This window comes from Eriocheir sinensis, chromosome 13, assembly GCF_024679095.1.
Source record: "Eriocheir sinensis breed Jianghai 21 chromosome 13, ASM2467909v1, whole genome shotgun sequence".
Taxonomy (NCBI): domain Eukaryota; kingdom Metazoa; phylum Arthropoda; class Malacostraca; order Decapoda; family Varunidae; genus Eriocheir; species Eriocheir sinensis.
Genome location: NC_066521.1, coordinates 9,833,447 through 9,848,038, shown reverse-complemented (window position 1 = coordinate 9,848,038; position 14,592 = coordinate 9,833,447). Strand labels below are relative to the sequence as shown.

Sequence of the window (14,592 nt, the reverse complement as noted above, 5' to 3'; positions counted from 1 at the left end):
ACATTTATCAATTTTCCATTTCATATTTACGTGTTCTCTTTCTATTTTCTTTCCCTTATTTATCACCCTTTTTCCCAGCCTCACGTCCTCCTCTTTCTCTCCCTCTTCCTTCCATCCCTTATTTCTTTCCCCTACCTTTTCCATTATCATTTCTCCTCTCACTCCCCTCCTACACTTTCTCTTACCCTTTCCCGTCTCTCATTAACCTCTCTCCTTACCTCATTCTCTTCTCCCACTCCCTCCCTCACCCCCTCTCTCCCTCTTTCTCCCTCCCTCCCTCCCTCTCCCTTTTATTCTCATTAACCTCTCTCCTTCCTTCCCTCCTCTCTCCCACTAATTCTCTCTCTCTCTCTCTCTCTCTCTCTCTCTCTCACCCACTTTTGACTAACACGATTTTAACGTCTTACCCAAGAGACCGCAAGGCAAGGAGCAGCTAGGCCCTCCTCCTCCTCCTCCTCCTCCTCCTTAAGTTCCACCTCGTTCTTCTCTTTTTCTTTCTCTTCATAATACTAGGGATGCTACTTTTCGTCTTCTTCTCCTTCCTCCTCCTCCTCCTCCTCCTCCTCCTCCTCCTCCTCACCCCGTTTTTTTTCCAGGGGTCACTCCAGTAAACATTTATCTGCGGGGTTGGAAGGAATGGCGTCATATATTTTTTGTTTTCTTGTTTTTCTTGTGTTTTTCTTTGATTGCGTGCCTCGTATTTCTCATGTGTGTTCTTATTTCTTGTCTTTTTGTTTACTTTCTCTTTGCGTCTTTTTGTTCACTCTTCTTTTTTCTTCTATTCCTCTCTTTTTTTTCTTTGACTTCTTCCTAAGTTCGTGTCAATGATCATCACATGTCATTATCGTTCATTAATTTTTCCCCTCCAATTGTTGCCCTTCTTCCTCCTCTTCTTTGTCCTCCTTGACTACCTCCCCTGTTTTGTTTTATTTTCTTTTTTATTTCCTCTCTTTCTTCTTCTTCTTCTTCTTCCTTTTGTTCTTTTTTCTTTTTTTTACAACAAAGGAGACAGCTCAAGGGCACACAAAAAAGAAAACAATAATAAAAAAAAGCCCGCTACTCGCTACTCCCAAAAAAGAATCAAAAGAGGTGGCCGAAAGAAAGGTCAATTTCGGGAGGAGAGGTGTCCTGATACCCTCTTTTTGAAAGAGTTCAAGTCGTAGGCAGGAGGAAATACAGATGAAGGAAGATTGTTCCAGAGTTTACCAGCGTAAGGGATGAAAGAGTGAAGATGCTGGTTAACTCTTGCATAAAGGGTTTGGACAGTATAGGGATGAGCATGAGTAGAAAGTCGTGTGCAGCGGGGCCGCGGGAGGGGGGGAGGCATACAGTTAGCAAGTTCAGAAGAGCAGTCAGCGTGGAAATATCGATAGAAGATAGAAAGAGAGGCAACATCGCTGCGGAATTTAAGAGGTAGAAGACTATCAGTAGGAGGAGGAGAGCTGATGAGACGAAGAGCCTTAGACTCCACTCTGTCCAGAAGAGCTGTGTGAGTGGAGCCTCCCCACACGTGAGATGCATACTCCATACGAGGGCGGACAAGGCCCCTGTATATGGAGAGCAAGTGCGCGGGGGAGAAGAACTGGCGGAGACGATACAGAACTCCCAACCTCGAGGAAGCTGATTTAGCGAGAGAGGAGATATGAAGTTTCCAGTTGAGATTTTGAGTTAAGGATCGACCGAGGATGTTTAGTGTTGAAAACGGTGACAGCTGAGTGTTGTCGAAGAATAGGGGATAGGTGTTAGGAAGATTGTGTCGAGTTGATAGGTGGAGAAATTGAGTTTTTGAGGCATTGAAGAACACAAGGTTCCTTCTGCCCCAATCGGAAATGATAGCAAGGTCTGAGGTTAAGCGTTCTGCAGCCTCCAGTCTGGAGTCGTGTACTTCCTGTTGAGAGGGTCACCTATTGAAAGAAGTTGAATAATGCAAAGTGGAGTCGTCGGCGTATGAGTGGACAGGATAGTTTGTTATGGAAAGAAGATCATTGATGAATAACAGGAAGAGAGTGGGTGATAGGACAGAGCCCTGTGGAACGCCACTGTTGATAGGTTTAGGGGAAGAGTAGTGACCATCTACCACCACAGAGATAAAACGGCCGGAAAGGAAACTGGAGATAAAGGAACAGAGAGAGGGATAGAATCCGAAAGAGGGCAGTTTAGAAAGCAAAGACTGGTGCCGAACTCTATCGAAGGCTTTCGATATGTCTAGCGCAACAGAGAAAGTTTCACCGAAACGGCTTAGAGAGGATGACCAAGAGTCAATTAAAAGAGCAAGAAGATCGCCAGTAGAACGCCCCTTGCGGAATCCATACTGGCGATCAGATAGAAGATTAGAAGTGGAAAGGTGCTTCTGAATCTTCCGGTTAAGGATTGATTTAAAAGCTTTAGATAGACAGGAAAGTAAAGCTATAGGGCGGTAGTTTGAGGGATTGGAACGGTCACCCTTCTTAGGGACAGGCTGTACAAAGGCATACTTCCAGCAGGAAGGTAAGATAGATGTTGATAGGCAGAGACGAAAGAGTTTGACCAGGCAGGGTGTCAGCACAGAAGCACAGTTTTTAAGGACAATAGGAGGTACTCCATCAGGTCCATAAGCCTTCTGAGAGTTGAGGCCAGAGAGGGCATAGAAAACATCATTTGGAAGAATCTTAATAACAGGCATAAAGGAGTCAGAGGGGGGATGAGTAGGAGGAATATGCCCAGAATCGTCCAGGGTGGAGTTCTTACAGAAAGTTTGAGCGAAGAGTTCAGCCTTAGAGACAGATGAGACGGCAGTGCTGCCGTCAGGGTTAAGGAGAGGAGGGAAAGAGGAAGAAGTGAAATTGGAGGAGATGTTTTTGGCTAGATGCCAGAAGTCACGGGAAGAATTAGAAGAAGCAAGGTGTTGACATTTTCTATTAATGAAATAAATTTTTCTAAGTCGGAGAATAGATTTGGCACGATTCCGGGCTGAAATGTAAAGATCAAAGTTAGCGGGAGTTCGATGGCTCTGGAACCTTTTGTGAGCTGCCTCTCTATCTTTAATAGCACGAGAACAAGCATGATTAAACCAAGGCTTTTTAGCATGAGGAGTAGAGAAAGTACGTGGAATGTATGCCTCCATTCCAGAGACAATCACCTCTGTGATGCGCTGAGCACACACAGAGGGGTCTCTCTCCTGGAAGCAGTAATCATTCCACGGGAAATCGGAAAAGTGCATCCTCAGGTCGTCCCACCGAGTTGAAGCAAAATGCCAGAAGCATCGCCTCTTCGGTGGGTCCAGAGGATGTACAGGAGCGATAGGACAGGATACAGAAATAAGGTTATGATCGGAGGAGCCCAACGGAGAGAACAGTTTGACAGAGTAAGCAGAAGGATTAGAGGTAAGGAAGAGGTCTAGAATGTTGGGCCTGTCTCCAAGACGGTCGGGAATACGAGTAGGGTGCTGAACCAACTGCCTACTCCTACTCCTGCTCTTGTTCTTGTTCTTTTTACTTTTGTTCTTGTTCATGTTCTTTTTACTTTTGTTCTTGTTCATGTTATTTTTTCTTTTCTTCCTTTTTCTTTCTCCTCCTCCTCCTCCTCCTCCTCCTCCTCCTCATCCTCATCCTCATCCTCCTCGTCTTGGCCTACTTCACTTCCGTGTTTTCTTTGGACTCATAAAAATAAACAAATATGTATTTTTCTCGAGTTTAAAATTGTCTTCCATTACAAAAAACAACCTTCCTAGACTTTTTTCCTCATTTTCCTCACTTTTGGGCTAAAATTCCCCATGTCCTGAAAAGCCTGTCCATTTCTTTCCTTTTCTCCCGAGTGTAAAAATATATTTTCCCACCTTTATTCTTTCCTTCCATTTCTTTCCCTTTCTCATGAGTGAAAAATGTTTTCCCTCTTTTCTATTCTTTCTTTCGTTCCTTTTCTTATTTTTTCTTATTTTGTATCTGGAGATTTTTTCTTTCCTAAAATAATTAAAGATATTCTGTCTTGCACGCTTTGTTTAACTTTTTACACACACACACACACACACACACACACACACACACACACACACACACATAAGAAGAAAGCAAACTAAGTTTGTGGTGGGTTGTGTGTGTGTGTGTGTGTTTTATTTTCTAATCTTTTTGAAAATCTTCTTTCTCTTTTTTTCTTGTTCTGTACTCCGTGTAACTTATTTACACCTTTCTTTTCTTTTTTTGCTTTAATTTTCTCTGTGCATACGTGACTGTGGTTATTGCTGGTGGTGGTGGCTGTAGTATTGTTGTTGTTGTTGTTGTTGTTGTTGTTGTTGTTGTTGTTGTTGTTGTTGTTGTTGTTGTTGTTGTTGTTGTTGTTGTTGTTGTTGTTGTTGTAATGTTGGTGGTGATAGTGATGGGTGTTATTGATGATGATGGTGATGTTTGTGGTGATGATGTTAGTGGTAATGGTGGTGGTGGCTGTGGTGATGGCGGTAGTATTTTTTCTCTGTGTAGTTCACCTTTGATTCTTTTCCATTGCATCATCATCATCACCACAGTCATCACCACCACCATCACCACCTCCATCACCAGGCCCACCACCACTACCACCACCACCACCACCACCACCATCATCATCATCATCATCATCACCACAGTCACCACCACCACCATCACCACCTCCATCACCAGGCCCACCACCACTAACACCACCACCACCACCACCACCACCACCATCATCATCATCATCATCATTATCACCACAGCCACCACCACCACCACCACCACGTCCATCACCAGGCCCACCACCACGACCACCATCACGTCCATCACCATCATCATCATCAGGACACAATATGAGGGAACCAATGTGTCCCTTCTATGCAACATTCATGACGCCCTCTTTTACCTGCCGCCCCTCACCTTTGTTCACCTGGCAGTAATGGGTCACTTACTCTCTCTCTCTCTCTCTCTCTCTCTCTCTCTCTCTCTCTCTCTTTTGTCCCCCTTTCCTTTCATTTCTCTCCCTTCAATTTTGCCTCACTTTCATCCTGTCCCTCTCCCTCTCTTTTTCTCCACTCCTCCATCTACCACTTTCTCTTCCTCTATTCCTCTCATTTATTCCTCTCTTCTTTCCTCCCTTCCCTTCACATTTCCCCATATCCTTTCCTTCTGTTATTCTCCTTCTTTCATTTTCTCATTTCCTCCATTTACCAAAATATTCTCATTTCTTCCTCTCATCTCTCTTCTTTTCTTTCCTCCCTTCCCTTCTCATCTTACCATATCCTTTCCTTCCATCCTTTTCCAGTTCTCCTTCTCCTTCTATTCTGCCTCTCCTTCCCTTCATTCTCTTAACCTTTTTCCTTTCCTCCATTCTTTCAACTTCTCTTTGATGTCTACCTTTTCCTCTCCTACTCTTTTCTTCTCTCTTCTTTTTGTCTCTTTCCTCCATTGCTTTCCCCGCCATTCTCTCTTTTGTTTTTCTTGTCTTCTCTCATTCCTCTTTCTCTTTGCTCCTGACTTTTCTCTCGTCTATCTCTCCTTTCTTTTATGTCTCTTCCTTCTGCATCTCTCCTTTCATCTCTGTCTCTTTCTTCCTGACTCCTTGTTTCTCTTCTTCCCTCCCGTTTTCTTGTCCTTCTATCCTTCCCTCCACTCCCTCCCTCCCTGATCTCCTTCTTCCATTACTTCTTTCCCTGCTCATATTTTCTCCACTTGATACGTGTCTCTCTTCTCTCTCCCTCCTCTCTCCTTATCTCTCCCTCTCCCCTCCTCCCCTCCTCCCCTTTTTTTTCCTCCATCTTCTACCTCACCCTTAATACTGTGCCCTCCTTCCTTCTCTTCCTCCCCCTTTTTCTTTCCTCCATACTCTTTTCCCTTTCAGTACTGTCCCCTTTCTCCTCCTCCACCTCCCTTTCTTTCCTCCACCCTCTCCCTCCTCCTCAATACCGTCCCCTCCCTCCTCTTCCTCCACCCCTCTTTCTTTCCTCCATCCACTTTCTCCCTCCACCTCAATACTGTCCCCTCCCTCCTCTTCCTCCACCCCTCTTTCTTTCCTCAATCCACTTCCTCCCTCCCATTCAGTACTGTCCTCCTCCTCCTCCTCCTAAACAGATATTTGTTATGAATGGTATATCTTCTGACTGGCGAGATGTCAAAAGCGGTGTTCCACAGGGGTCGGTGTTGGGACCTGTTCTGTTTTTAGTGTACGTAAATGACATTGACGAGGGGCTATCGTGTAAAATATCGAAATTTGCAGACGACACAAAAATAGCCAGCAGAGTCACTACGACAACGGATAAAGAACACTTCCAAGCTGATCTCGAACGTTTAAGCAGTTGGGCACGAACATGGCAAATGAATTTCAATATTGAAAAGTGCAAGGTTATGCATGTCGGAATCAACAACGATCGTATTCATTATCAAATTAACGGAGTGCGACTCTCTGAAGCCAACAAAGTAAAAGATCTTGGAGTAATAATTTCGAACGATCTTAAACCGAGTCAACATTGCACAGAAGTAGTAAAAACTGCCAACAAACTGATCGGATTTATTGGTCGTACATTTGAACACAAATCAGAAAAAAAGTAACATTGACGCTGTTCAATTCGTTAGTTCGCCCACATTTTGAGTATTGCGTTCAGTTTTGGTCTCCCTATTATAGAGAGGATATTGATAAACTCGAGAGGGTGCAGCGTCGAGTCACGAAAATGATCCCTAGACTGCGAAACAAACCGTACGGAGACAGACTTAAAGAACTAAACTTATTCAGCTTATCACAGTGCAGGCTAAGAGGTGACCTTATCGAAGTGTTTACAATTTTCAAGGGATTCGATAGCGTTAATGTTCATGATTATTTTAGTCTCCCAATCAAGTGTAACAAGAAAAAATGGATACAAAATAACGAGGAAGCGTTTCAACTCAAATGAATCAGTTCACTTCTTCAACCGTGTCATCAATGTATGGAATGGTCTGCCTCAAAACGTCGTCGAAAGCGAAACTATTTGCACGTTCAAAAACTGACTAGACAGATATTTAGAAGCTAACCCGAACATCCACTATTTTGCTCCGGTCTAACATAAAGTAGTGTTAGCTTAGTTGTCGTGTATGATCTTTCTTCTGTCCATGTAAAATTCCATTGTAGTTTTTCTATACTACATGGTATTCTTCCTTTTCGTGCCAGCCTCGGCTGGAGGGACTGGTGGGAGGGGAGGAGCCTTCGCCTTTGCTGTCCTGTGTCTCTGACTTCTAGATTAGAGTAGATGGTAGCGACAACAAACAGCCTAGTTAGGACCAAGAGGTATGTTGCTGTTTGCTTTTCCTTTGTACTCCTCTCCCTTTTCTTTCCTCCGTCCTCCCCTCCCTCTCAATACTGTGCCTTATATATCACCTTTCCTAACTTCATCCTCTCCCTCCTTTCTTCCCTCCTCGTCTCCTTCTTTCCCAATCTTCCTCAATCGCTCCTCTCCCTTCTTTATATTCTCTCCCCCCGCCTCCCTATTACTTACCTACGCACCTCCCCTCTCTCCCTCCCTCCTCCCTTCCTTCTCCCTACCTCTCTCTCTCTCTCGTACCTTGCTCCCTCGGCCCTCCTAACTCTCAGTCCCTCCATTCTTCCCTCCCTTCGTTGCTTTCCTTAACGTTTCCTCCTCCTCTTTCTCTCCCTCTTGTCTACTTTATCCTTTCTCTCTCTCTCTCTCTCTCTCTCTCTCTCTCTCTCCATTCGCTAATAAAGCATGCCTCACAAACAAACACACACACACACACACACACACACACACAGTAGACCGCAACTTAGGACAAAGAAAAACGTAAGTAAACGCCGCCGCAGCCTCACACAAACACACAGAAAAACACACACAAGCCTTACCCTTTCTCTCTCGTTCCCTCACAGAATTCCTTACCTTATTATTATACCACTCAGACCGCCTCCTGGCCTTATGGAACCTAACCTTTTCTGCCCTAACCAAACGTGCGCTAACCTAACCTTATCTAACCTCACCTAAGATATACGATGTTTTTATACCGTACTTACCTTCATACCAGACGCAATTTTCTTATTTCTCCATACTTTATTTTACCTTACACAACATTTTCTTAACTTTTCACTTTAAATCTCTTACCAAACCACAACCGAGCCCATCTTAACCCAACCCTACCAAACCTACATCAACCTAACCCTACCTATTCTCAGTCTGTCCTAATCTCAATTTCAACTCAATCTGTCCTAATTTCAATCTTAACGCAATCTGTCCTAACTCAGTCTGTCCTAATGTCAATATTAACTCAGCCTGTCCTAATGTCAATCTTAACTCAGCCTGTCCTAATGTCAATCTTAACTCAGCCTGTCCTAATGTCAATCTTAACTCAGCCTGTCCTAATGTCAATCTTAACTCAGCCTGTCCTAATGTCAATCTTAACTCAGCCTGTCCTAATGTCAATCTTAACTCAGTCTGTCCTAAATCAGTTTGTCCTAACTCAGTCTGTCCTAATCTCAATCTTAACCGATATTGCCAAAACCAAGGCTACCTCAACAAAGCCCAGTCTAACCTGCCCTTACCTTACCACACAGGTCATGCATGCATCATACAACCTTCTCTTGCCTTACACACCCTTCTTACATTACCTCACATATCCTTTGCCTCACATTACACAAACCCTTACCTCACAACCTCTCCCTGACACATCCTTACCTCACACCTCTCCCTCACACTTCCTTACACTCACACAGCCTCTCCCTCACACTTCCTTACACTCACACAGCCTCTCCCTCACACTTCCATACACTTACACAACCTTTACTTTACGTCTCATAAACCTTTCCCAACACAACTTCTCTCTTACCTCAGACAACCCCCCACCTCACACAACCTCTCTCTTACCTCACACTAAGCCTTACCCCACATAATTTCTCCCTTACCTTACGCAAACCCTCACCTCACACGACCTTTCCCTTACCTTAAAATGCACCCTCACCTCAACACCATATCTCCCTTACACAACCCCCCACCTCACACAACCTCTCCCTTACCTCACACTAAGCCTTAACCCACATAATTTCTCCCTTACCATACGCAACCCCCCACCTCACACGACCTCTCCCTTACCTAACACTAAGCCTTACCCCACATAATTTCTCCCTTACCTTTCGCAAACCCTCACCTCACACGACCTCTCCCTTACCTTAATATGCACCCTCATCTCAACACCATCTCTCCCTCACACAAATCCTTACCTCACACAACCTCTCCCTTACCTCACACTAAGCCTTAACCCACATAATCTCTCCCTTACCTTTCGCAAACCCTCACCTCACACGACCTCTCCCTTACCTTAATATGCACCCTCATCTCAACACCATCTCTCCCTCACACAAATCCTTACCTCACACAACCTCTCCCTTATCTTACACAACACAATAATCATACAACCACATAATCACACCACCACGCAGTCACAAAACTCTTTCCTTACCTTACACAAAGCTTTTCCATTACCTCATACAAGCTGCTCTCCCTCACCTCACCCCATCTCTCCTTACCTTGCAGTACTTATGTTCGGCGCTGCACTCCTTGTTGTCCTCCTCCTTGATGCCGAAGCAGGGGTTGACGGTGGACATGCCCTCCCGAAGCGCCCCACACTGGAAGCACCGCAGCGCCTTGGCCCCCGGCACCACCAGCAGGGCCGCCGCCACCACTGCGACACAACCCGGTGAGAAAGGAGGTGAGTGGGGATACCGAGGATACTATTAAAGCCAATCTCCTTCTCCTTCTCCGCCTCCTCCTTCTCCGCCTCCTCCTTTTCCGCCTCCTCTTTCTCTTACTACTGCTACAGCCTATCCTATTCCTTCTTCTCTTCTCCTTCTCCTCCACTTTTTTGGCTCTTCTTGTACTACTTCTTATACTTCTTATACTACTAAAGCCAATCTCATTCTCCTCCTCCTCCTCCTCCTTTTCCGCCTCCTCTTTCTCTTACTACTGCGACAGCCTATCCTATTCCTTCTTCTCTTCTCCTTCTTCTCCTCCACTTTTTTGGCTCTTCTTGTACTACTTCTTATACTTCTTATACTACTAAAGCCAATCTCCTTCTCCTTCTCCGCCTCCTCCTTCTCCGCCTCCTCTTTCTCTTACTACTGCGACAGCCTATCCTATTCCTTCTTCTCTTCTCCTTCTTCTCCTCCACCTTTTTTGTCTCTTCTTTCTCTCATTATTACTACATCCACTCCAATTCCTTCTTCTCTTCTCCTTCTTCTCCTCCATCTTTTTGCCTCTTCTTTCTCTACTGCGACAGCATATCCTATTCCTTCTTCTCCTTCTCCTTCTTCTCCTCCACCTTTTTGGCTCTTCTTTCTCTCATTATTACTACAGCCACTCCAATTCCTTGTTCTATTCATCCTTCTCCTTCTCCTTCGTCTCTTCTTTCTTTTATTTTAACTAAAGCCACTCTATTTCCTTCTTCTATTCATACTTTCCTTCTTCTTCTCCTTTTTCTTCTTCTTTTCCTTCACCTCTTCTTTCTTTTACAACTATTGCAGCCACTCCTTTTCCTCCTTTTCTTCCCCTAATTCTTCTCCGCATCCTCCTGCTCCTTTATATTTTCAACTACTACTACTACTACTACTACTACTACTACTACTACTACTACTACTACCACCGCCATTCCACATCCTTTTTCTATTCCTCCCTCCTTCTCCTCCTCTTTATTCACCTCCTGCACCTCCTCTTTATTTTACTACTACTGCAGCCCCTCATTTTCCTACTTACCCATCTCTTCTTCCTTTGGCTACTATCGTTATTTCCGTTTACTGCAGCTGTGTTTCCTCCTCCATCATTTCTTTCTCCTCCTACTTTTCCTCGTTCTCGTCCTCCTCCTCCTCCTCACAATATTACTACTACTACTACTACTACTACTACTACTACTGCTGCTACTACTACTACCGCCACCATTACTGATAAAAGCTAAGGCGAGGGAGAGGAGAACAAGGGTGGAAGGAGGAAGGAAAAGTGAAAACGAAAAGGAACAAAAAGCAATGAAAGAAAACGTTTTGCTCTGGTTTGGAACGTGTTATTGTCCATCGCTGGCCAGTTTGTGTAGTGGATTTACTGTGAGAGAGAGAGAGAGAGAGAGAGAGAGAGAGAGAGAGAGAGAGAGAGAGAGAGAGAGAGAGAGAGAGAGAGAGAGAGAGAATGGAGTTTGTATGTGTTTGTGAATGTTTGTGGAAGAGGAAGGACGTGTGTGTGTGTGTGTATGTGTGTGTGTGTGTGTGTGTGTCGAAGCAATATAAATTGAGGAGAAGGAGGAGGAAGAGGAAGAGGGAGAGGAAAAGGAAGAGGAAGAGGAGGAGGAGGAGGCGGAGGAGGAGGAGTAGGAGGGGGAGGAGGAGGAGGATCAAGGTTATTCCATTATATCCATAACTTGTAAGCAAGGACGAAAGCTGTAATTGAGAGACACAAAGAAAGGAGGGAATTGAAGAAGAAGAAGAAGAAGAAGAAGAAGAAGAAGAAGAAGAAGAGAAAAGGGAAGCAGTGAGAAAAAGAAGAGAACACAAAACACCAACAAAACAAATGACCACACAAAAAGAAGAAGAAAAACGAAAGAAATGAAAGAAACGACCAAACAAACACACACACACACACACACACACACACACACACACACACACACACACACACACACACACGCCGTTAGAATATAAAGAAGCTGCTCTAAAAAAATAAGAAGGCATTTGTAACCGTAGAAAACTGCTCATAAAATACTGGAGGAAAGTTTAACTCATTTCTAAATTAGGAAGAGAGAGAGAGAGAGAGAGAGAGAGAGAGAGAGAAGATTAAAATAGGAACTGAAATAGATGGTAGAAAGAATTCAAATGAAAGGATGAAAAAAAAAAAAAAATCCCAGCATGGAAGAAAATAATTGGAGGAATCAAGTGAGAAACGAAGAGGATTTACATAGATTTACATAGAAAATCAGACCACACAGACCCCATGGTCCAGACTTGGTGGTCTGTCCTTAAACCTAAGTGATTTTACATTAATCAGAAGACTCCATAACGTTGCATTTCTACTCTAGTTAATATTACGTTGAAGGAAGGAGGAGGAGGAAGAACACAAAAAAACACAAAAGAAGAACAAACAACAGCTGACCTGATGGTTCTTACGAGGCTGTTTTTTGACAAGCTACACTAACTATCTAATCAAAGGTGGAAGATGAAGGACAGCATAGGCGAAGGCTCCTCCCCACCTCCTCCAGCCAAAGCTGGCAGGAAAGGAAAAAGAGCCGTGCAGCATGGAAAAACTGCATGGAAATTATGTAGGAAAGAGGAAAAAAACTACCATTACTGCTACCACTAACCGGGCGATAAAAACGGACAAGGACACCAGTATTCAAAAGAACTTAATGTTATTACAACAATGAGTAATATCTTAGTTGCTGGTTGGATTCAAAATACTTGTCTAATCTAATCTTGAAAGCCGTAACTGTTGTGCTATCAACGACATCACAGGATAGAGAGTTCCAAACATTAACAACTCGATTGAAGAAGAAGTGTTTAGCTTCGTGCGACGAGAATCTTTTACCTCTTATCTTAAAATTGTGATTTCTTCTTGTACTATTTGATCGATCAATTGTGAAGTAATCTTCCGCATTAATATCACTGAATCCTTTAAACATTTTAAACACCTCTATTAGATCGCCTCGCATTCTTCGTTTTGATAGGCTGAATAAATTTGCTTCTTTTTGACTTTGTTCATAAAATTTTGATACCTTGCAAGTGAACCCATCATCGATATGATTAATATAAATTAAGAAGAGCATGGGGCCAAGCACTGATCCTTGAGGTACGCCGCTTCTGACATCGAGCCAGTTAGATGTAACACCGTTTAGAACTACTCTCTGTTTCCGCTCAGAGAGCCAGTCCACAAGCCAGTTGTGAATGTTACCCGAGATACCGTGCGCCAATAGTTTGCTGAGCAATCGTTGGTGGGGGACCTTATCAAACGCCTTTTGAAAATCTAGATATATATCTACTGATCTGCTTTCATCGAACACCCAAAAATACAATGAGAAAAATCAAGTAAGTTAGTTAAACAAGAACGTTTACTACGGAAACCCTGTTGCGAATTATTTATTATATTATTTTCTTCGAAGAATTTCACCATATTGTCGCGAATGATAGTCTCCATTAACTTACAAACAATCGATGTCAGGCTAATTGGTCGATAATTTCCTGGATGAGACTTGTCCCTCTTTTTGAAAATTGGTGTGATATTTGCTAATTTCCAATCCGACGGAACTTTTCCAGCTGTTAGAGATTTATTGAATATGATGGAGAGCGGTTTATAAATTTGATGTTTGATTTCTTTTAAAGTTCTAGGGGTAATTTTGTCTGGACCAGGAGCTTTGCTTACTTTAATCTTTTCAATTGTGCGTAAAATGTCACTTTCTACAATGAGCACGCCACTTAACATCTTTTCGGTCCTTCTAACCTCCGGCGGTTGAGGTGATAAACAATCTTCGTCGGTAAATACGGATGCGGAAAAGTTATTTAGGATTGTAGCTATTTCTTTTTCATCGTTCGTGTGGTTACCATTATCATCAGCAAGCGGTCCGATACCACAAGTGAATTTTTATTATTTACATAGCAAAAATAATCTTTAGGATTAGATTTACTTTTTCCGCTATATATTCTTCAAGATTTTTCTTGCTTCGTTTTATTAAGTTCTTGGTTTCGCGGCGAATTCTGTCCAACTTTAGTTTGTCAGCCTCATTCTGGGTTGATATGTATCTACTGTATACGCGTTTTTTAAGAGAGAGGCTATTTGTAATCTCGTTATTCCACCATTTGGGTTTTGTTCTTAAAAGTTGAACGTCTGTTACGATAGGGTTCGCATATGCTTATGGCATTGTTCAATACTGTGATAAAGGCCTCCCACGATTTATCAATATCTGTTTCCATAGAAATTTCAGTCCAGTCAGAATTATTTAAAATTGATCGAAATTCGCTCTCTGATAATCTGGCACCTTTTCTTTACTAGTAATTACTTTACATCAATTCATCTTGATGTGATCATTCGGTGGTCGCTAGAACTAAAAACTGGACTAACATTTGTTTCGTTAACTAGATCAGCTGTCGTTGAAAAGATAAGGTCAAGTATATTATTTTCCCGAGTCGGTTCTTGACCGTGTTGATGTAAATCACTTTCAAATAAATTTGTGTACAGGTCGAGTCCTGTATGAGAGTTCAACGGTTCGCCCCATCTTTTCACTGGCAAGTTAAAGTCCCCCACAATTACTGCCTCGCAACTGCTACTTGTTTGAAGTTGTTTCTGATATTGATTCACTTAACGCGTGGTCGATATCAAGAGTCTGCCCTGGCAGTCTATAGATTTTTACGAGACTATTTTACGAGACTTATTTTTAATTTCACTGAAGACCGTGTCCACATTAGTTATAATAACTGTTTTCACGGATACTGGATGGAGAGAGTTGTGGGTATATAAGATGACGCCTCCACCTTGTCTGTTCTCTCTTTCATGACTAAAAATGGTATAACCCGGTAATCTATATTCCGCAATTAAATCTCTATTTGAAGTGTCTATCCAAGATTCTGTGACTGCGATGATGTGATAATGATTTGTAGCTGCGAGTGCTTCTAAGT

The 14,592-nt window shown here is 43.0% G+C and overlaps 1 protein-coding gene across 1 annotated transcript in view; it reads right to left on the bottom strand.

Moving 5' to 3' along the window:
* Positions 1-14,592, bottom strand: part of LOC126997950 (prostate stem cell antigen-like) — a 113,880-nt gene that overhangs the window by 86,014 nt on the left and 13,274 nt on the right. The window contains exon 3 of the mRNA XM_050859207.1: positions 9,478-9,632. Coding sequence (XP_050715164.1) covers positions 9,478-9,632 — 155 coding nt within the window. The remainder of the gene's footprint in view (positions 1-9,477; positions 9,633-14,592) is intronic.